Raw genomic sequence first — 24218 nt, 5'->3', positions numbered from 1 at the left:
ACTGGTGGATTCCAACTGGGAAACTTATGGTTAACCACTGTGCCACCAGGGCTCTGCATGGCAATATACTTATCTATAAGTCAGCCACACTTGTTCAAATGTGTCAGGTATGCTATGCATTTCAAGGTTTTGAGAAAAAAAAAAATCTCTTATAGATCCTTGTTATCTATTCTTATCTTCCAGAATCTAGTACCCTTTGCCCATACTGTAACTTCTGTTTATTAGATCTCAATATCCTGTCCTTTTCTTTTTTTGTTGTTGTTTACTCCTTTAGTAACCTCCTGAGAAAGTCTGTAGAAGATAACTCTATGAGACTTTCTATGTCTACAGATGTTCTTATTCTGCATCCAAGCTTAAATGATATTCACTGGGTATAGAATCTGAGGCTGGAATTCACTAATCATAAGTATGTTGAAGATATCATTATTCCACTATCTTCTAGCTTCCAGTATTGCTGGACCTCTTAGACTCATTCTCTAATTTTTTTCTTCCCTGTTTTCCATCTCTATCTTTCTACCCTAATTTATGGGAAACTGCTTCAATAGAAAGTTTTAACTCTTCTATTATTATTTCCTTTCTATTATATTTTTATTTTGCAAGAGCTCTTTTTGTTCTTTGAATTTTCCTTTCCTTATGTAGCATTCTGTCCTTTTTTCATGATTGCAATATTTTCTCTTATCTCTGAGGATAGTTTTTAAGTTTTTTAGTAGTAGTATGTCTTTCCAGGTTGCCTTTTTCTGTTTGTTTATTTGTTTGGGTCTCTTTCATTTTAGATACTTTCCTCAGATATCTACTATTTCTGGGTAAATCTGATTAGAAGTTCTGATACCACAGATGAAGCTTGTCAACTGAGTTTCACTGTAGGATAATCTAACTGAGGTTTTATGCCCTTCCTCTTGGCTATCAGAATCCCCAGAGAAAGTTTTCTAATATCCTGCCTGGAACATACAGGCTTATCTTCATTCTGGGATCTAAATGGGGGAGGAGACCTGCAAGAGTCATTTTCAGTAAGTAAATGTTCATTTAATACCTCCATTTTCAGAATGGTACCTCTTCTCTCAAATTTTCCTGGAAAACAGTCCTGAAAAGACTGGACTATTTTCCCTTTCCCATTAATAAACTTCCAGTTGTCAAGCGGAATTAATTTCAATTATCCCAACACTCCTTTATAACACCCCCTCCCCCCAATCCAGGATCACATGTTGCATTTAGTTGTCCTGTCTCTAGTCTTTCCAAAAATCTGGGATAGTTTATCAACCTTTCATGGCACTGACATGACCAAACTCATTGCCATTGATTTGACTCCGACTCACAGAGAACCTATAGAACAGAGTAGAACTGTTCCATAGTGTTTCCAAGGCTCTAAATCTTTCTGGAAGCAGACTGCCACATCTTTCTCTCACGGAGCAGCTGGTGGGTTCGAACCACCAGCCTTTTGGTTAGCAGCCAAGCATTTTAACCAGGGCTCCTCACTGACATGACAATCCTGCAATTTAGGTTTTCTAGTTGTTTCCTCATGATTACATTAAGGTTATCAATATTTGGCAAAAATACTACATGAATGGTGTCTTAATCTTAGTGCATCATATAAGGAGATATATCTAATGTCAGATTTGTCCTACTTGTTACAACTCTTGATCATTTGGTTAAGGTGTTATCTGACAGACTTGGCTACTTTAAAGGTACTTTTTCTTGCTTTGTAATTAGTAAGTTATCTGTAGAGGGACACTTTGAGCCCATGTAAATATCCTGTACCCCAACAAAATTTGACCCAGTGGTTTTAGTGTACTTTGATGATACTGAACAATCAACTACTACTGTTATCAACTATTACTATGATAGTTGAAAAATGGTGCTTTCCCAACTCTATTATTTCTTCTACATTTACTGATTAGCATATAATTACTTCTTAAACAGATTTTTCAACCAGGTCATTGTTTTAGGTGCCAGGCTCAACTCCACTTTTAGAGGTTCCTGGCACTGCCAACCCCTGGGCATTCTAGGGTTTCTGTGGTTTAAATTGGGTTGCTTCTGGATTTCTCCTCTGCCAGATTTGGATCTATTCTTCTCAATTTTGCTAAATCAGTTACCACTTGTCTATTTGCCTTCCAGATTATAGAACATTGTTGCTGTTTTTGTATCTCCAATTTTCTTCCACTCTGTGGGTTCATGGCTTTAAAAATAAATCCTTTTACTGTCATTTTCATTAGACTTGAGAAAAACTAAAAGCATGTGTTTAATCCAGCATCTTTACTAGAAAGTCTATTATTCTTTCCCTGCTTTCAAATTCATATAAATGATATCACATTGCATAAATTATTCTACAACTTTCTGCTTTTGTTCAGTATCACGTTTCCAAGATTTATCCATGTTGATACATGTGGCTTTAGTTCATTCATTTTTAAAGACTGATGTTTACCTCAGTGTATGAACATTCACAATTTTCTTATTCATTTCCACTACATTCCCCAAAACGGTATCGTTAAGTTAGGGAGAGGGGTCTATTTTTTCCACAAGAACATACACTCCATCTTTGCAATTTAAGTCAATGCGGTAGAATTATATATGCAAAATGTCAATTTTAAGACATTTCAATTCTGTCACTCATAAAATAAGCCTAATAATACCGGGCACAAAGAACTTCATAAATGTCAGTTACTTGGAGACAACAGCAAAATGAGCCTCAAGAATTCAGAAATAAGATTTCTCTTTGGAAGTTAAAACTGTTAGGTCAACACATTATAGGCTAGAGCAGAGATATGAAAAGAGTAATACAAAAGAGCAGCTGTAGAACCAGCAACATTTGGCCATAATATAACCATTGTCACAGGAAAAGAAGTCAGAAACCAACCAGAACACAGAAGCAAAGAAAAAAAGAATCATAGAGACAAATGTTGGAAATCCATAAAAAACACTGTCCACGAGGGAAGAAACTTTAGCCATCATGTGCTGACTTTTTTCTATTCCAAATCATAAGGCTACTCCTACTATAGATAGATGTTGGGAATCACAGCCAATTCACTTTAAATATATTCACTCTATTTGTCAAACCATCCCTGTTGGGAGATGGATGCCTGATGCAATTATAGCATTTATTTTACTGAACTCCTAATGCCATACTCACCAAACAACCTCCTGTTTTTTTCCTGTGCCAAAATTAATTTCTTACTGTAAATTAATGTACTGGAATTCTGGCAACTATTGCAAACTCAAGAGGGCTTCCGTCACCATTATTTAATCTTTTAGAGCCAAGTCACAAACAAAAAAAAAACCTTTCTAGCCTTCAGCCCAGGTTTGAAACACGGTCATGTAAACAAGAAGACACTATGTAGTGTGGTTTAACCCAGGAACCCCAAGCCTTTCCTTAGATTACAGCATCAACATCCTCCAACTCCATTTTCTTCAGGATTCTAGAATTTCCTTTTATCTTTTATGGCAGATATGTATTTTGGACATGTTATCAGGAGGGGGCAGTTCCTGGAGAAGGACATCATGCTTGGTAGACAGTTAATGAAAAAAAGGAAGACCCTCAACGAGATGGATTGACACAGTGGCTGCAACAATGGGGTCAGGCATAACAAAGATTATCACGATGGCTCAGGACCAGGCAGTGTTTCATTCTGTTGTACACAGGGTTGCTATGAGTTGGAACCGACTTGATGGGACCTAACAACAACAACATGTATTAAATTAAAATGAAGTAAGCAGAGCTCTAATATTATAGCATTTTTCTATTGCCTAGAAACCTATTGCTGAATCATATATTGTTAATACTTGGAAATAAATTTATTTCACATTTTCAAATAGAAAGCTTTATTCTGTTTCCTAACTATTTTGTTGGTATGAAAGGAGAAGCAATATTTCAAAATATTTGCTATTAGTGGCTTCTAATGGGATGGAGTTGGGACTAGGAAAATTCTATCTCATTAGTTTTGTAAAGGGTTAACTCAACTCGTATTGCATTGATGACCAGGTGCTAGAAAACTGGGCAGGGTAAAAATCAGGAGGCCCTACATGGTACGCCAAGAAATTGGGCCAACTATCGGCCACAGCATCCCAAGAAGTGTGCTTAAAAAATTATCCTATCAGCCTTTAAGGTGGCGAAGGGAGAAATTGCTCGGTCATAGGGGAGGTGTATGTTAGATTTTAAAACAAACTGGCAGTTTTCGAACAAGTGATGTATGAAAGCTGTGGCTACTTCAGTTCTAGCTGTTGTTAATCTTTTAAACTGCAGCCATTTTAGTGGGCATACAGTAACATCTCATGTGGTTTCCCTGATGGCTAGTGATGTTGACTATCTTTTCACATGCTTAGTGACCATTTTTATACCTTCCTTCATGAAGTGGTCACTGTTCAAGATTTTTGCTCAGTTTCAATTAATTTTGCCTTTTTTTAAAATTGAGTTCTTTATAAAATCTGATACAAGTCCTTTGTCAAATACATGTACTGTAAATATTTTCTCCTAGTCTGTTGCTCTCCTATTTATTTGCTTAATGTTCTCTTTTGATAAGCATTTGTTGTTAATTTAGATGAAGTTCAATTTATTTTTATTTTATGGATAGTGCTTTCTGTCTCCTATCTATCCCGAAGTTGTGAAGATATGCCATTGTTTTCTTCTAAAAGCATTACAGTTCTAGCTTATGTTTAGTCTATGATCCATCCTGAGTTGATATTTGTGTAAAATGTGAGGTGGGATCAAGGTTCATTTTTCTTTATATGGACATTAAATTATTCCAGCATCATTTGTTGAAGAGGATTTCCTAATCGAGTCACTCTGGTGCTGTAAAAAAATCAACTGACTGTATAGTGTCTATTTCTGGACTCTATTCTTCTTCATCCATCTATTTATACATCCTTATGCCAGTATTGGAAACCCTGGTAGCACAGTGGTTAAGCGCTATAACTGCTAACCAAAAGGTCAGCAGTTCAAATCCACCAGGTGCTCCATGGAAACTCTATGCGGCAGTTCTACTCTGTCCTATAGGGTTGCTATGAGTCGGAATTGACTCGACAGCAATGGGTTTTGGTTATGCCAGGATCACACTGTCTCAATTATCATAGTTTTAGAGTAAGTCTTAAAGCCAGGCAGTGTAAGTCCTTTCTTTTCCTTTTCCATGATTATTTTTAGCTATTTTAGGTCCTTTGCATTTTCACGTACATTTTAGAATCAGTATGTTGATGTTCAACAAGTTCAAAAAGTTTGATGGGATCTTAATTAGATTTAATTTGATTGAATTGATTGATCGATCACTGCTTTATGAAGTGTGGCCCTGGACCAGCAGCATCTGCATTACCCAGAAACCTGTTATAAATGCAAATATTCAGACCTTACCCCGTACCAAGTGGATCAGAAACTCTAGGGAAGGAGCCCAGCAATCTGTGTTTGAACAAGCCTTCCAAATGATTCTGATGCATGATAAAGTATAAGAATCACTGCTGTGGATCACTTTGGAGAGAATGAACATCTTAGCAATACTGAATATTCTACTCCATGAAGAGAGATTTCTCCCAATTTAATTAGGTTTTCTTTCATTTCTCTCACCAATATTTTATAGTTTTAAGTGATCTTGCATGTATTTTGCTTAACTTATTCCTACATATTCTATATTTTCTGATGCTATTGTAAATGGCATTTTTTTAAAACTTCATTTTCCAATTGTTCATTGATAGATAGAAATATAATTCATTCTGTATACTGAACTGATAGCCTGTGACCTTGTTATTTTCTCCTATAAGTTTTAATAGGTTTTATTTTGTAGATTCCTTCCTTAGGATTTTCTACATGTTCATAAAATACTATCCGCAAATAAGGATAGTTTTACTTCTTCCTTTCCAATCTGTATGCCCTTTATTATTATTTTTTCCTTGACTTACTGCACTAGTTAAGACCTCTAAGACAATGACTATCGAATAAAAATGGTAAAAGCAGCCATCCCTGCCTTATTCCTGGTCTTACTGGGAAAGTGTTCCTTTTTTATGTTCCTCTGTATACGCCCCGATAAACACACACACACATACATACACACGCACTCCTACCTTTCCCTTATTATGACCTTTTTCAGGAATTTAAAGGTTATCAAATTACCTTTCACCTTTAATATTTTCCCAGGAACTTTCTCTACCACACACCTCATCTGAAATCTGCCTTTGCCTGATGGATAGTGAACCTCCACTGTGCTCACTCTCCCACACACCACAGAAAGTGGGTTCAGCTTATCCTAGCTTCCCCCAGCCACTTCCAAATACTCTTCCGTTTTGTGGGTCCAGGGGAGTGGAAGACTTTTGCAATTTAAGTATATCTGTCTCTACCTGTTCTTCATTATTATCTTTACCAACCTTCAGGTCACTCTCCCACACTGATGGAAGAGAATAGAACCTGGCTTACAGTGTTCTCTCTCCAGTGCCTTCTTAGGCCTTAATTGCTCAGTTCTTTGCCTTCAACCACACTAGTCTCTCTAGCTAAAATGAACAACCACTTCCAACGACAAACGTTGGCTCTTATAAACACCAAACACCATTCTACAACTAAAGCTTTAAACTCTTCAATTCCAGATACTAAATACTTTCTTTAAAAAAAAAAAAAGCAAAAAGAAAATAATAAAAATTTTAAAATGTAAAATAAAATACATATACCAACCCCCCCCCCCGCCAAAAGAATTAAACGTACAGCTTAAGAAATCATTACAAGGCAAATTCCACCCAGATCAAGAAATAGAACTTTGCCAGCTACTTCAGAGTCACGCGCCCCATTCCAGTTACGACCTCCTCTCTCTCCCCACAAAAGTAACCCTGGCCCTGACTTTTACAGCAATAATTTCCTCACATTTTAAAATCATTTTATCACCTAAATGTACATTATAGTTGAGACTTGCTCATTTTGTAAAATTTAATATTTGTTTTAAATCTCTTTTAATCTATAGGGTCCTCCGCCACCTCTTTTATTTCCTTACAAATTTATTTGTTGGAAAACCCAGCCCATTTGACCTGTAGGGTTTGCCATATAGTCTGCATTTTGCTGATCTCATTCATGCTCTTGGTACAGAACAAACAAACAAACAAAAAACTATGTGACTAATGGTACATTAGAGAAGAGGCAACAAGAAAGGGCTCCTTTATGGCTAATCAAGAATGACAGAAAAGAGTGGCATGGATGCAACGACCTGGTCACTGTTCTAACTGGAGCTTGTTTGAGGTGCTGGATTACCTGAAACTTGCAGAGGTGGCGTGTGAGGCCTCATTATTGCAGTTGCTTCCCTAGTCCATCTAATCTTCTGAGGATAGAAGAAACACCTTTCCCTCTGAGAATGGTAACTTCTACCATGGCCAAAAGAAGGGAAATCAGAAGGCTCCTGCACCCATCCTTTCACTCTAGACCCGTGAGGACACTTATGAATTTTGGATCACACTGTCATTTTTTAAAAATTTTATTCCATGGTTCGCTGACATTAGAAAGAAGGGTCTGAGAAGAGTAGGGCAGGTCCAATGGGGAAGCAACGTACTAAACCCGAAATGGGTCTAGACATTGGCCTGACAAACACTGATGGGGTCAGCATGGAGCAAGTAAATATAGGTATGCCAATCATGTGCTGTCATGAGTCCCACCCCGGAGTATCCCATCTCTCAACAAGTGTGTCTAAGCCCAGGGGCCCACTCAAGTTGTCATCAGGGTGTGCAGTAGTGAGGAAGTAGAAGAGAGAAAAGAGAAAGGAAGTCCTAAATACTAGAGGAAAGGGAATGTCTCTAAATAGAAAGTACACAGGGTGGTTAGCCACAGTTTGTATACTAATGAATTCAAAGACTCTCATATTTATATTACAAAATGATTTTACAACCCTTTATGCTATTGCTTTAAAATAATTATGAAAAAAGCATGTTCTTTAAACGTATATATAATGGCATTTCTATCTTTTATTCAGCTGGCCCCCAAAACATAAGTTTTTAAATAAAAATTCAATTCAACTATTAATTACTGAGTATTACACGTTACTTCTTAATTTTGTATTTCAAAGCTTCTTAGAATACTTGATAGAGTTAAATATATAAATAAATACAACTTGATTTGGTTAGCGCCAAGAAATTCGGTATTTCTCGTACTTTACCACCAAAGCATCTATATCAATACAGAAAACCTCCAAGGGCCTAGGGAAACATCCTGACACAGGCTGCTACAAGCCCGAACTATTAAAGAGTTTTATTATTATTCTGTTTTAAAATTTTATTTTTTAATTTGTGTGAATTTTATATTGTATCCTATCATATGTACATTATTTTATCATGAAAATCTTTAAAATTATTTCCTATGGAGTATCTTACCTTTGGAAAGATGCATCATATTTATTCTGAAGCTTTATGCATCCCAGGCAGTGGTGGTGGTGTTGGTAAGTGCTGTCAAGTCAGTTTTCAACCCATGGTGATCCCATATGACAGACTAGAAATGCCCCAAAGGGTTTCCGAGGCTGTAATCTTTACATACGCAGATTGCCAGGTTTTTCGCCCACGGACCCGTTAGGTGGGTTTGAACTTCAGACCTTTTGGTTAGCAGTTGAGTGCTTAACCACTGCACCACCTGCGCTCCTGAGAGTACAAACCCCCAATTGAGAAGCACAGCATTATAAACACATGCTATTTGAATATATTCCTTCTTACCTCCATAGTAGGCGGAATCTTTCTCATTCTTCTAATCCAAGCTAGAAAGAAAAATAATATTTAAATGTAAATTTTCCATAATATACACATTCATAAAATAACTATTTATTGAGCACCTAGTATATATTGCTCCAGGTATTAGAGATACAGCAGGGAGTCAAACAGATGAAGTCTTTCCTCTCATGCAGCATATGCACTACCGAAGGGGCCACGGAAAATAAACAAACATCACGTCTGGTGATTTGTGTCATAAAAAATACAACATTGCAGAGAGAATAAAGAGGGGGCAGTTTCATGTCTTTATAATCATACCTCATGTAATTGTATCAATTCCCAGAGTAATATTGTATTTATTGCGGTGAAAATATACACGACAAACCTTCAACAATTCCACAATTTCCACATGTAGAAATTCAGTGACATGGATTACATTCTATATGTTGTGTAAATTTTGTTGCTGTTCTTTTCCAAATTATTCTACCAGCATAACATAAACTCAATGCCCTCTAAGCAAAAACTCTCCCTCTCCCCTTCCTTCCCACTTCCGGTAAACATTAATAATCTTTGATTTCTGCGTTGTTGTTGTTAGGCACCGTCGAGTCACTTCTGACTCATAGCGACCCTATGCACAACAGAACAAAACACTACCTGATCCTGTGCCATCCTCACAATTGTTGTTATGCTTGTTGTAGCCATTGTGTCAATCCATCTCATTGGGGGTCTTCTTCTTTTTCACTGACCCTCTACTTTACCAAGCATGGTGTCCTTCCCCAGGGACTGATTCTTTCTGATAACATGTCCAAAGTATGTGAGACGCAGCATTTTGGCTTCTAAGGAGCATTTTGGCTGTACTTTTTCCAAAACAGATTTGTTTGTTCTTCCGGCAGTCCGTGGTATATTCAATATTCTTCTCCGACACCATAATTCAAAAGCATCAATTCTTCTTCAGTCTTTCTTATCCATTGTCCAGTTTTCACATGCATATTACACGACCGAATGTACCATGGCTTGGGTCAGGCGCACCTTAGTCCTTAAATTGACATCTCTGTTTTGGTTTCTATATGTTTGCTTATTTTATATAAGTGAGGTCATACAGTATTCTGTGACTGACTTATTTCACTCAGCATAATGTGTTCTAGGTTCATTATGATTCAGGACTTAACCTCTCTTTATGGCTGAGCAATATTCTATGTATATACCAAATTTTGCTTATTCGTTCATCTGTTGATGGACATTTAGGATGTTTCCACTTTTTGGCTATTGTGAAAAGTGCTGCAATTAACATTGATGCACAGGTTCCAGTTTGCATTCCTGCTTTCACCTATTCTGGGTATATACCTAGGATTGGGATTGCTGGGTCATATTGTAGTTCCATGTTCACTTTTTAAGGAACTACCAAACAGTTCTCTACAATGGCTGTACCATTTTGCATTTTGACCAGTAACGGATGAGGGTTCCAGTTTCTCCACAACCTCGCTAACACCTGTTGTTTTCCTTTTTTTTTTTTTAAATCATTGTCACATTGCCATTTTAGTGAGGTGATATCTCATTGTGGTTTTGATTCGCATCTCCCTAATGGCTATAAAAAGCCCTGGTGGTGCCAGTGGTTAAGCATCTGACCGCCAACCAAAAGGTTGGGAGTTTGAATCGGCTCCTTGGAAACTCTATGGGCACAGTTCTACTCTGTCCTGTAGTGTTGCCATGAGTTGCAATCAACTCGACGGCAACAGGTTAACGGCTATAAAGTAGCCCTGGTGGCACAGTGGTTAAGTGCTATGGCTGTTAACCAAAAGTCCGCTGTTCAAATCTACCAGCTGCTCCTTGGAAACCCTATGGTGCAGTTCTACTTTGTCCTATAGGGTTGCTATGAGTCGGAACTAACCTGAAGGCAATGGCTTTTTTTTTTTTAGTGGCTACAAGGGCTAGGCTGCTAACCAAGAGGTCGGCAGTTCGAATCCACCAGTTGCTCCTTAGAAACCCTATGGGGCAGTTCTACTCTGTCCTATAGGGTTGCCAAGAGTTGGAATCGACTTGATGGCGATGGATTTATTTATTTATTTATTTTTGCTAATGGCTATAATGTTGCTATGAGTCAGAAGTGACTTGACAGCAATGGGTTTGGTTTGGTTTTTTAATGGTTAATGACATTGAGTGTCTTTTCATGTGCTTGTTGGACATCTGAACATCCTCTTTGGTGAATAAGAATTCAACGTAGTGTATTTATGGCATAGAGGCCAAATCACAATACAAAAAACTTCATGGCAATATCAAAATTACATTGCCCTGGAATTTCTACTTAGCTATTACTCAATAAAGAAAAAGACTTAGAAAAACTTTCATTTACAAAGAGTTCTCTACTGATCTGCTCAAGCAAGCAAACCCACCCCCCCCACCCCACAACTGTGGTTGGTGAGCATCATCAGGCCTTAGCTTCAACACCTGGAAGATGAGCTGCTGCAGAGGTAGAGAGGGCTCATATTTGTTAAGTTCCTAGTGGGCACTGGGCATGGTGCTAGATACTTCATATTTAGAGGAAGGGAGTAAGGCAGGTGCCTGCAAGGAAGTGTGCCAGAATCACATAAAACACAGTACAGTATAGAGCTTAGGAGAGTAGGCTCTAGATTCAGATTTTCAGAATTCAAATCCCAACTTCATCACTTGCTAGTTGTCTCACCTGGGGCAAGTTATTTAATTTTCTAAGCATCAAATTTCTCATCAGTAAAATATACTTTAAAATAGTGTCTACCTTTTAGGGTTGTTGTAAAAGTTGTATGAGAAATCTACAATATTTACCTCAGAGCCAGGCATAAAGTTAACATGTAAATATAAATTATTGGTATTATTATCATTAACATTCAATAAACTTTTATTTTCTTATAACAGAAATTCCAAAATGCAAAACTCAATGTCTGCTTGGCCTATGAGAATATATAGAAGACTGTGAGAAAACAAATTGTAAAGACTATCCTCTTGGTAGAAAAACAGTTTTACCACTTTAGTTGGTTCAATCCTCATTACAAAATTGTGATTTTACATTATAAAATATATCATTATATTTTGTAATGTAATATGGAGTATCTTACCTTTGGAAGATACTTAACTTTCCCAGGTTTAAACACGAAGTAGTAATGGTGGGAGATGAATCTAGGTCTGACCATTCTCTGCCTCTAAAAACCATTCATGCTCTACTAGTAGTCCCCCAAGCATTAGTGAGCAACATGCAAAGAACACTACTCTAGGAAGAGGAGTAGGTTGCAGCCCTAACTACATGTCAGAAAAGAAGAACTATTGACCCCATTTTGGTTTGGGAAACTGAGGCTCTGAGAGATTAAGTAACTTGCCCAAGTCACCAGTTAGTGAGTGGCTGACTGGAATCAAACCCTGGTTGATCTGACTCTAAAGTCTGGGCTCTGTTCATTTACCAGCCATCTTTCTTCTGACTGACTACACCAGCCTGCCTCCTATCATCCAAACTGTAGCACCAGGACCTGTCCTCATGACAAGCCCAGCACTGAATGGCTGTGAAGGTGGAAATAGCAACATTCATCTGTGGACCTGAGATTAGTTATTTCTCCTTGTTCTGTTCTCTCTCGCCCTGATTCCAAATATGCGCTTCCATTCCAGTTCCAGCATTCTGCCTTCTTTACTCCTATTTCTCACCCTCTACTCCTGCTACTCTTTCTGTATTTTTTTTCCCATTAGCTCCCACATTTAGCCCATTTCTAGCCACAACATGCAGATGTTTTATTTCCGTTTTTAGGCTATGAGGTTGCCAAGGGCAGTATGCACCCGTGGGAGATTTGTTTTTCTATCACCTAAATGCCTTGAAAGGATCCCTGGCGGCGCAACAGTTAAGCGCTAGGCCGCTAACTGGAAGGTTAGTGGTTTGAACCCATCTAGAGGCTCTGAGGGAGGAAGACCTGGCAATCTGCTGCCATAAAGATTACAGCCTAGAAAGCCCTTTGGGGCAGTTCTGCTCTGTCACATGGGGTCACTGAGTCAGAATCGATGGCACCCAACACCAAATGCCTTGAAAGAGTAGGTACTTAATACAGCTGTTGAATGAATACCTCTACTGTAAAAATATTCATTGTAATGGGATTTTGACTTGTATTAAGAAATCCAGCTTAGCAAAACCAAGATTCTTCTATACTGTCAAGTGGCTTATGGAATTTTTTTGAGTGCCTTTTTATGGTCAAAGCAAAAATTAATTATATTTTATGGATTTTTTTTTCTAGAAAAGAGGCTCCTTCTAAAATAATTCGTGATAAGCCATATAACCCCTAAAAGGGTTTAAGCAGTAAATCTTCAATTTTAATTTAGATTGCAAAATTAATTCAGAAAAATCACCTGCTTTTTTTTAGGCAGGGATCAGCAAACTACAGCCTGCAAGCCAAATCCGACATATCACCTATTTTGTAGATGGCCCGCAAGCTGATAATGGTTTTTACATTTTTAAATGGTAAACAAAAAAGCAAAAGAAGAACATATGGCCCATGAAAACTGCATAGAATTCAAATTTTAGTGTCCATATATAAAGTTTTTTTGAACACAGCCACCCACACTCATTTGTTTACATATTATCTGTGATTGCTTTCATGCTACGATAGCAAAGTTGCATAGTTGTAACAAAGACTGTATGGACCACAAAACCTATTTACCATCTAGCCATTTACAGAAAAAGTATGCCAACCCCCGTGCTAGGACTACCATTTGGAAACAACTTTATATCCTGATTATTTCATCTAAAATAAAAAACATTATTAAGGATTATACTTTTTACTAGTGATTCTAGGGTCTATGAACATGTACCAGTAGGCATAAGATCATGCTGAAAAAGTATAATGGTACAACGCACACTTATCACCACCATAAGAAAACAACGCAAAATAACAATCTGTTCTACTGCTCAGTCTATAAAACAGCATTTTTAGTTTTCTTGTAAGGTTAGGGAAAAAAATACTTCAGTAGAATACAAATCATTAAAGCAGATATCCCAGGTAGGTGGAGAGGTTGGGAAACTTTGATATGTATTTTTTAAAGCTTACTGGTTTTGCGTAAGTTGATAAAATTCATTCATAGATGTAAGAATGTAATAGAACTCAGATACTGAATGGCCTGGTGGTGCCATGGTTAAAGTGCTTCGTTGCGAATCAGAAGGTCAACAGTTCCCACGAACCAGCCGCTCAGCTGAAGAAAGACGTGGCAGTCTGCTTCTGTAAGGATTTGTTTGTTAGGTGCCACTGAGTTGCTTCTGACTCATAGCAACCCTATGTACAAGAGAACAAAACACTGCCAGGTCCTGTGCCATCCTCACCATTGTTGTCATGCTTGAGCCCATTGTTGCAGCCACTATGTCAATCCATCTCATTGTGATGTCCTTCTCCAGGGAACGGTCCCTCCTAATAACATGTCCAAAGTATGTGAGACGATACCTCACCATCCTCACACCCAGTGAGCATTCTGGCTGTACTTCCTCTAAGACAGATTTGTTCGTTCTTCTGGCAGTCCACAGTATAGTGAATATTCTTCGCCAACACCATTATTCAAAGACATCAGTTCTTGTTTGGTCTTTCTCTTTCATTGTCCAGCTTTCTCATGCATATGAGGTGACTGAAAACACCATGGGATGGGTAAAGCACACCTTAGTCCTTAAAGTGACATCTTTGCTTTTTAACACTTTAAAGAGGTCTTTTGCAGCACCATTAAGATTTACAGCTTTTGAAACCCTATAGGGCAATTCTACTAGACTCACAAACCACTCGTTGGCAATAGTATTTTTGGTTTAGTCTATTAATTTCCATGGGGCACTATTCTCTAAGATATCAGGGCTTTCTCTAGCTTCATTTTCAATGGCCCAAGGAAAAATATCTTTTTCCTTTGTAGTATATAGATAAAAAAAATTCAACTGCTAAAATAAATTTATGCATTTATAATTCTATAATAACCATGTTCTTGAAATGTCCTCTTGAGATGATGTTTGATGCCCATTCACTTATGTATTCAGTAAAGATTCCAAAACCCATTGCCGTCGAGTCAATTCCGATTCATAGTGACCCTATAGGACAGAGTAGAACTGCCACATATGGTTTCCAAGGAGCGCCAGGTGAATTCGAACTGCCAGCCTTTTGGTTAGCAGCCATAGCTCTTAACCACTGTGCCACCAGGGTTTCCCAGTAAAGGTTACAGCTGGAAATTTTCAATGTGATCACTCACTCATATAATCATCCCCAGTCCTCCAGAAACTACGTATTATAAAGGAAATGTCCTGCTGAAGGTTGGTAAAGGTTAGAAGGAGAAAGCAATAAAAGTAAGCATTGATATCAAATCGTTATATTTTTTTTTCCCTCAAAACCTTCTGAAAGTGAAACTCCATCCAATTATATACTATGTAATGATTTTGCCATTGCTAATTAAATCTGTATGGTGGATACTGTGTCGGTCTTTATTATAACATAACCATTGTTTGAATAGAATTTAGCAAGATAACTGGATAGTTTATGTCTTAAATCCTAGCATTCTTTCATGGTGTTCATTTGCATTATCAGTATGCATGAGATTTTCACTGAACTTTATTATTCCTATTGGAACATAACACACTATACAATGAGCGTAAAAGTGAGCATGCAAATTAAAGCTTCCATTAATCTCTAAAAGAGGCTAGAAGAAGCGAGGAAAAAACTTCATGAAGCATGCATTCTTCAGATCTCCATAAAAAATAGGCACTGAAAATGGCTGATACCCTTTCAGAAGCATTGCCCACAGAGGTTGAGGTAGGCGAGAAAATCTTTCACCAGACACAGTAGATGACCATTCAGAACTTAAATTATGAAAAGGTTATTAAGAGTCTACATCCAAAAGATATAGATGTAGAAATATATGTTGTTCACTTACGGAAGAGAAGAGACTGTATGTAATAAAGCCTCATTAAAAAAAAGAAAAAAAAAAAATCTTTGCCAGTTCTGAGTACTGATACTTCATGAAGAATTATAAAGTAAGAAATCCATATATTTTAACTGTGAAAATTCTTCAGAGGATATACTAGGAAATGAATCATTTTCTGGTTACTGACACTTAGGTGTATCTTAAGGTCATTATTAAATTATATGGCATATATAAGTTACTAATTCTGTGATGCTCACGGCTGTTCTTTACACTTCCATTTATTCTTCCTGACGTGTGGGAACAGTTGACAAGTGCCTTTGATGGGGAGGAAAGGCAATGCTGGACAAAGGGCCTTAGGATCTCTATGCTAAATTCTCAAGTGAGGACCTGGGAAGCCAGGGACCCGGGAGGCCAGGCATCCTGCATCCTGGGGTTGGGGCCACTCCCCGAAGAGAAGTTCAAAGGGCAGCCACTTGACACAGGTAGGAAGGCTCTGCAGGGGCCCCAAACACCATTCTCTTCAGCCCAGGAAGCTCACTAGGGTCTGGGCCTGCTTCAGTTCTGCCAGTAGGACCTGGAACTTTCCTGCTGAGAGGGACATGGCAACAGGCTGGGCATTTGCACCCAGGGCAGATGCCACCTCCAGTCGCAGGTGCACCATGGGTTCCTCCATGGACCACAGCAGGCTGGAGCTCAGTGTGTAGACCACCCTCCAGGGGCTTTGCTTCTCCTTGTAGCAACAGCATAGGATGGCAGCACGCTCTTTGGGCAGCCCTGGCTGCAGCAGTTCACTGGACAAGGACTCGCCATCCACGCTATGCTTGGCTGCACTGGAGACGATAAAACTCAACATCGCCACCAGGGCCTTCACATCACCTGTCTCAAACTTGCCATCAGCTGAGAGCTTCAGGATCTTCTCATAGTCAATCCCCTATCCCAGAAGCTCCTTCAGCACCTGGCTGCACAGCAACTGTAGCTTCACAGAGGAAATCTTAGCCAGTGTGCTGATCTCTGCCAGGACCCAGTTGGGACAGTCCAGATCATTACAGAACCGGAACCTCATCTTGCCAGGCATTCTGGGACCATTTTTAGCAATAATTGTGCCTTGGATAAACCCTACTGGCTACGATATTGCCACTGTGCAAAGCAGTGAGCTTCCAGACTAAAACAGACTAGGAAGAAGGACCCGGAAGTCTACTTCTGAAAAGAGTTAGCCAGTGAAAACCTTATGAATAGCAGCAGAACACTGTCTGATGTAGTGCCAGAAGAAGAGCGCCCCAGGTTGGAAGGCACTAAAAGATGACTGGGGAAGAGCTGCCTCCTCAAAGTAGAGTCGGCCTTAATGATATGGTTGGAGTCAAGCTTTCGGGACCTTCATCTGCTGATGTGACATGACTCAAAATGAGAAGAAACAGCTGCAAACATCCATTAATAGTCGGAACCTGGAATGTACGAAATATGAATCTAGGAAAATTTGAAGCTCTTAAAAATGAAATGGAATGCATAAATATTGATATCTTAGGCATTAGTGAGCTGAAATGGGCTGGTATTGGCCATTCTGAATCAATCATATGGCCTGCTATGCCGGAAGGACAACTTGAAGAGGAATGGCGTTGGATTCATCATCAAAAAGAACATTTCAAGATCTATCCTGAAGTACAGTGCTGTTAGTGATAGGATAATATCCATATGCCTACAAGGAAGACCAGTTAATATGACTATTATTCAAATATCTGCACCAACCACTAAAGCCAAAGATGAAGAAATTGAAGTTTTTACCAGCTTCTGCAGTCTGACATTGATCGAATATGCAATCAGGATGCATTGATAATTACTGGTGATCGGAACGCAAAAGTTGGAAACAAAGAAGAAGGATCAGTAGTTGGAAAATATGGCCTTGGTGATAGACACGATGTCGGAGATTGCATGATAGAATTTTGCAAGACCAATGACTTTTCATTGCAAATACCTTTTTTCACCAATATGAACAACGACTATACACATGGACCTTGCTAGATAGAATACACATGAATCAAATTGACTACATCTGTGAAAAGAGACAATGGAAAATCTCAATGTCATCAGTCAGAACAAGGCCAGGGGCTGACTGTGGAACAGACCATCAGTTGCTCATATGCAAGTTCAAGTTGAAACTGAAGAAAATTAGAACAAGTCCACGAAAGCCAAAGTATGACTTTGAGTCTATCGCATCTGAATTTAGAGACCATCTCAAGAATAGATTTGACATATTGAACACTAAAGGCCGAAGACCAGATGAGTTGTGGAATGAAATCAGGGACATCATATATGAAGAAAGCAAGAGGTCATTAAAAAGATAGGAAAAAAAGAAAAGACCAAAATGGATACCAGAAGAGACTCTGAAACTTGATCTTGAACATCAAGCAGTTAAAGCAAAATGAAGAAAGATAAAGCAAAAGAACTAAACAGAAGATTTCAAAGGGTAGCTCCAGAAAACAAAGTATTATAATGACATGTGCAGAGAGCTGGAGACAGAAAACCAGAAGGAAAGAACATGCTCAGCTTTTCTCAAGCTGAGAGAACTGAAGAAAAAATTCAGGCCTTGAGTTGCAATAGTGAAAGATTCTATGGGGAAAATATTAAATGACTCAGGAAGCATCAAAAGAAGATGGAAGAAATATAGTCCTTATGCCAAAAAGAAATGGTCAATGTTCAACCACTTCAAGAGGTAGCATATGATTAGGAACCAATGATATGGAATGAACTCCAAGCTTCACTGAAGGCACTGGTGAAAAACAAGTCTCCAGAAATTGATGCAATATCAATTGAGATTTTTCAACAAATGGACGCAGGGCTGGAAATGCTCACTCGTCTATGCCAAGAAATTTGGAGGTCAGATCCCTGGCCAACCAACTGGAAGAGATCCATATTTATGCCTATTCCCAAGAAAGGTGATCCAACCTAATGTGGAAATTATTGAACAATATCATTAATATCACACACAAGTAAAATTTTGCTGAATATTGTTCAAAAGTGACTACAACAGTATATTGACAGAGAACTGCCAGAAATTCAGGTTGGATTCAGAAAAGGACGTGGAACCAAGAATATCATTGCTGATGTCAGATGGATCCTGACTGAAAGCAGAGAATACCAGAAGGATGTTTACCTGTGTTTTATTGACTATGCAAAGGCATTCGACTGTGGGGAGCACAACAAACTATGAATAACATTGTAGAGAATGGGAATTCTGGAACACTTAATTGTGCTCATGAGGAACCTGTATGTAGATCAAGAGGCAGTTTTTCGGAAAGAAAAAGGGGATACTACGTGGTTTAAAGTCAGGAACAGTGTGAGTCAGGGATATATCCTTTCACCATACCTATTCAATCTGTATGCTGAGCAAATAATCCAAGAAGCTAGACTATATGAAGAACAATGATGGGGCATCAGGATTGGAGGAAGACTCATTAACGACCTGTGTTATGCAGATGACACAACCTTGCTTGCTGAAAGTGAAGAAGACTTGAAGCACTTACTGATGAAGATCAAAGACCACCACCTTCAGTATGGATTACACCTCAACACAAAGAAAACAAAAATCCTCACAACTGGCCCAATAAGCAACATTATGATAAATGGAGATAAGGTTGATGTTGTCGAGGATTTCATTTTACTTGGATCCACAATCAACACCCCTGGAAGCAGCAGTCAAGAAATCAAGACACAAGTCACCGGGCAAATCTGCTGCAAAGAACCACTTTAAAGTGTTGAAAAGCAAAGATGTCACCTTGAAAACTAAGGTGCACCTGATCCAAGTCATGGTATTTTCAATCCCATCATAAAATGCTTGTGAAAGCTGGACAATCAATAAGGAAGACTGAAGAATAACTGATGCCTTTGAATTGTAGTGCTGGTGAACAATACTGAATATACCATGGACTGCCAAAAGAACAAACAAATCTGTTTCAGAAGTACAGCCAGAACACTCGTTAGAAGCAAGGATGGCAAGATTTGGTCTTACATACTTTGGACATGTTGTCAGAAGGGATCAGTCCCTGGAGAAAGACATCATGCTTGGTAAAGTACAGGGTCAGCGGAAAAGACGAGGATCAACGAGACGGACTGACACAGTAGCTGCAACAATTGGTTCAAGCATAACAATGATTGTGAGCATGGTGCAGGACTTGGCAGTGCCTCATTCTGTGGTACACAGGGTCGCTATGATTTGGAACCGACTTGATGACACCTAACAACAACAACATGGCTATTACTGTTCTTTTTCTTAGTCGACCTTATTGAGGTATAATTTACATACAATGGATTGAAACCATTTTAAGTGTACAGTTCACTTCTGACAAATGTGTACAACCCTTTGACCAGCACCACAATGTGTGTATAGAAAATTTCCATCACCCCCAAAAATTCCCTAGTGCTGGTTTACTAGAAAGCAGCCACCCCTACTCCACTCACAGCCCACAGGCAATGAATGAAATGCTTTCTGTCACTACAGATTAGTTTTGTCATACTTACAATTTCAGATAAATGGAATCTTACATTATGTACTCTTTTGCATGTGGCTTATTTTAGTCAACATAATGTTTTGGAAGTTCACCCATATTACTGTGTGTGGTGAACAGACTCTTCGGGTGGCCTCCACGAACTTCGTCTCCTGGTGTTCACACCCTTCTATGATCTCTTCTCTTTGAATGAGAGCTGGACCCGTGGCTTTATTCTAACAAAGCGGACATGGCAAAGGTGAGGGGATGTATGTGATTATTTGATTCCGTTACATAAAATAGTAGCTGAAGTCTCTCTCTCTTTGCTGGCTGTAAGGAAACAAGTGATCATGTTGTGAAAAGAAACTGCTGGACACCTCCAGGAGCTTAGAGAAATCTCTGGGCAACACCCAGAAAAAAAAAAAAAACTGAAGCTGTTAGTCTTACAACCACAAGGAACTGGATGTTGCCAACAACCATGTAGGCAGGAAAGTGAATCCTTCCCTAATTGAGCCTCCAGATGAGAACTCAGCACTGGCTGACATCCTGATTGCAGCCTTGTGAGACCTAAAGTAGAGAAATCAGCTCAGCTGTGCCTGGCAAAAGAGACAGTAGTTCATGGATGTAATTAGACCTGCGGTTCCTTCTCTGGTTCCTGGGTTGTCTTCTTCCTCTGTTGCTCCAAGCCTACTTGCTTTTGATCACTTGTTCTTTTACCTTTGGCTTCTGCACATGACACTTTCCTTTGCTTCTACTTTTTTGGATGTTCCTTTTCCGTCTCCACTGCATCTAAACCTTGGAGTAACCTACAGATTAGTCTTTGAACCTCTCTTACTCTCTATTTACACTCATTCCCTTTGTGATCTCATCTAGTCTCATGGCTATGTTGTTGTTTAGCTGATGTTCAGTTGGCCCCCGACTCATGACGAACCATGCACAATGGAAAAAAGTGCTGCCCGGTCCTATACCAATCCCCAGATCAGTTGTGGATTGAATCTGTGTGATTCCTAAGGCTTTCACTGGCTGATTTTGGAAGTAGATCACCAGGCCTTTCTTCATAGTCTGTCCTAGTCTGGAACTCTGCTGAAGCCTGTTCAGCATCATGGCAACACACAAGCCTTCACTGACAGACAGGTAGTGGCTGCGCATGAGGTGCCCTGGCTGGAAGTTGAACCCAGGTCTTCTGCATGAAAGGCGAGGATTTTACCACTGAGCCACCACTGTCCCCATCTCACGGCTTTAAATACCATTTATTTTCTGATGACCACCAAGTTTTTCTCTCCAGCCCAGACCTTTTCACTAAACTCTTGGCTCATATATCCAACTTAACATCTCTACTTAGATGTCTAATAGGCATCTCAAACTTAACATGTCCAAAACTAATCTCATCTTCCACCCATACTTGCTCCTCTCAAAGTCTTGCCCATCTTGGTTCATGGCAACTCCATTGTTCCAGGTGCAGCCAAAACACTGAAGACTCATCTTTGACTGCTCTCTTCCTCTCACTCCACCTCCAATCTGTCAACAAATTCTGTTGACTCTACTTTCATAAGACTGGGCTCCCTGCTACCTCTCTGATCTCATCTCTATTACTTTCCCTCTGGCTCTGTTCTAGTCCACTGGCTTCCTTGTGATTCCTTAAACACCTGTGCATCTTCCTGCCTTAAGGCTTTTGCACTGGCTCTCCTGAGATGTTCTTCTACTAGTTATCTGCTTGTCCAGCTCCTTCTGTCTTTTTGCTGTTGTTTTTCTTATTTTTTTTTATTTTACTGTGTTTTACAGGAAAGTTTATAGTACAAAGTAGTTTCTCATTCAAAAATTTATATACAAATTGTTTTGGGACATTGGTTGTAATCTCCACAATGTATCAGCACTCTCCCGCTTTCCTTTTCTACCCTGGGTTCTCTGTGTCTACTCATCCCTTCTGTCTTTATTCAAAAGTCATCTTCTCAGCAAGGCCTTTTCTGAACACTATTTAAAACTGCAAAACCCTCCCCAAAACTCTCTATTCCTTTTTCCTACCTTAATTTTCTGTGGCCATCTAACACACTATATAGTTTATTTATCTGGTTTATTGTCTTTCTCCCACCCATTCACCCCAAAATGTAAGCTCCATGAGTGGAAAGATGATTAATAGATGCTTATTAAATAAACAAATGAAAAGGGCAAATTGTCGACTCCATACTGTGTGAGACTATGCAATTTGTGAATACCTGTCATCTACTACTAGCAGTTGATAAATATTCATCTCAACCTGAAAATACTTTAGATGTATTCGGTGCTGACATCATTTACTTTAAAAGTTTTGTTTTGTTTTCCCTTTCTCTCTCATTCCCTATATATAGGCAGTCCCCGGGTTATGAACAAGATCTGTTCCTAAGTCTGTCTTTAAGTCAAATTTGTAGGTAACTCATAAGAGATACATATGGTTCTTAGTCAATGATTGTCTTAATATATAGTATATATTTGACCTTTCTATGCATATAAAACACTTAAGAAACACTTCCGAATTCTGCAATTGTTTTCATGAGTGTCACAAAGTAGTATGCGCATTCATTATTATGAACCATTGTATTTAATTCAAATTTTTAATGCAATAGGCTTTACGGTGGCCTGTTCTTAAGTAGGTGTTGTCTGTAAGTCGGAAGTTCGTGACCCGGGAACTGCCTGTATAGTGTTTATTTACGTCTTAATGATGTACTTTTTCACGGAGTAGTGTTTTTATTTTTTTTTACATTTAACTGATGTGTAAAACTGTAAAAATAATTTTAGCTTCAGTTTTTGCTGATACTTTTGTTTTGAGGCTATGCCCCCACAGAATAGTTAAGCAGAATTACTAGATCAGGAAAAAGGCATAAAAAACATTAGACCTTCATTCCAATTCTCTGAAAGTCTCAAAGGCTGAAAAATGAGCCATTACCTATTTGTTTATTTATAACTTAATTTATTTCTATAAACATTTTAATTCTATACTATTATTGGAAAAATGATAAAATAGGATCATTATAAGAAGGTGCAAGCATTATTCAAGAATTGCAAATGTGGCTCACAGCACTGGAAAGTCTGTTAAAATAAGAAAGCTCAATTACTTGCCCTAGAAGTTACCAATTTATATTCTGTATTTCTTTTAAAAAATCTCTGGTATCTACCCATTTGTATGTTCTTTTCTTATAGTCCTAGTATTTTCATACCTAATAAGAGAAATGAAAAACTATTTTCACTGAAATGGTATTTACACTCACATTATGCCATATTGTTATGTATTAAAAATAACATAATGCCTATAGTTACCTTATGTAAGAACCCATGCTAGGCCCCAACAGGAACCAATGGGTCTACTGCTTACATTATGCAGCTGCATTACCCAGGCAATTTACTTCATCTTTCGAAACATTAGATTTCCTATCTATTAAATGGTATAATAACAGTACCTACCCATCAGATTGTTGTGATAATTAAATAAGATATGATTGTAAAGCACTTGGCACAATACCAGGCATAGAGATAAACACTGGCTAAGTGTTAAGTGATGTATAAGATAGATATTGATGTTTTCATTAAACTTCTTTAAGTTGTAAACAATGAAAATGAATTCAAGCTAGATTTCATTTATTCAATAAATATTTACTGAGCACTTACTACGCACTTTGTTATGTGCCAGGCACTGTACTAGCAACTAGTAAGCAAACAAAAGACTTTTATAACACAGATACAGAAACGTCACTTCCTGTTCCATCCACTGAAAAATTGCTGCTGTTTTATGTCCCTACCATCTGCTATCTTATTTCAAAGTCCTAAGATGGGCATCTAGAGTCTCTAGGGGGCTCAAATGGTTAAGTGATTACTAGCCGAAAGGCTTGCAGCCAAAAGAGGCCACTCGAAAAACAGGCCTAGATTTCTGCTTCTGAAAGGTCACAGCCTTGAAAACCCTATGGTGCAGTTCTACTCTGCACACATGGGGTCGCCATGAGTCAGAACTGACTCGACAGCAACTAACAACAATCAACAGCAAGACAGGGATCAAGTGTTCATCCTTGTCTCTATGTAGGGGTCAGTTAACGGGTCACTAGGAATAAAAAAGATATTCTAAATGGTATCTCCAATAAGTATTTTATGCACAATAATAAAAGATAAAACTGAGGCTGAGAGGTATGAGTTACTTCCCCAAGTTCATATGTGCAAACACAGTGTCAGCAACTGAAAGTGAGT

At 38.6% G+C, this 24218-nt stretch overlaps 1 protein-coding gene and 1 pseudogene across 2 annotated transcripts in view; both read right to left on the bottom strand.

Annotated features, from left to right (window-relative positions):
- NDUFAF2 (NADH:ubiquinone oxidoreductase complex assembly factor 2) overlaps positions 1-24218 on the bottom strand; it is a 229676-nt gene that overhangs the window by 76141 nt on the left and 129317 nt on the right. For both annotated transcript variants that reach the window (XM_049857685.1, XM_049857695.1), the window contains exon 3: positions 8647-8687. In XM_049857685.1, the coding sequence (XP_049713642.1) occupies positions 8647-8687 (41 nt within the window). The remainder of the gene's footprint in view (positions 1-8646; positions 8688-24218) is intronic.
- LOC126061280 (COMM domain-containing protein 4-like) lies at positions 12899-22912 on the bottom strand (annotated as a pseudogene).

Source organism: Elephas maximus, chromosome 2 (genome assembly GCF_024166365.1).
Source record: "Elephas maximus indicus isolate mEleMax1 chromosome 2, mEleMax1 primary haplotype, whole genome shotgun sequence".
Lineage (NCBI taxonomy): Eukaryota > Metazoa > Chordata > Mammalia > Proboscidea > Elephantidae > Elephas > Elephas maximus.
Note: the sequence above shows the minus strand (reverse complement) of the source record. Positions and strands in the feature narration are given on the sequence as shown.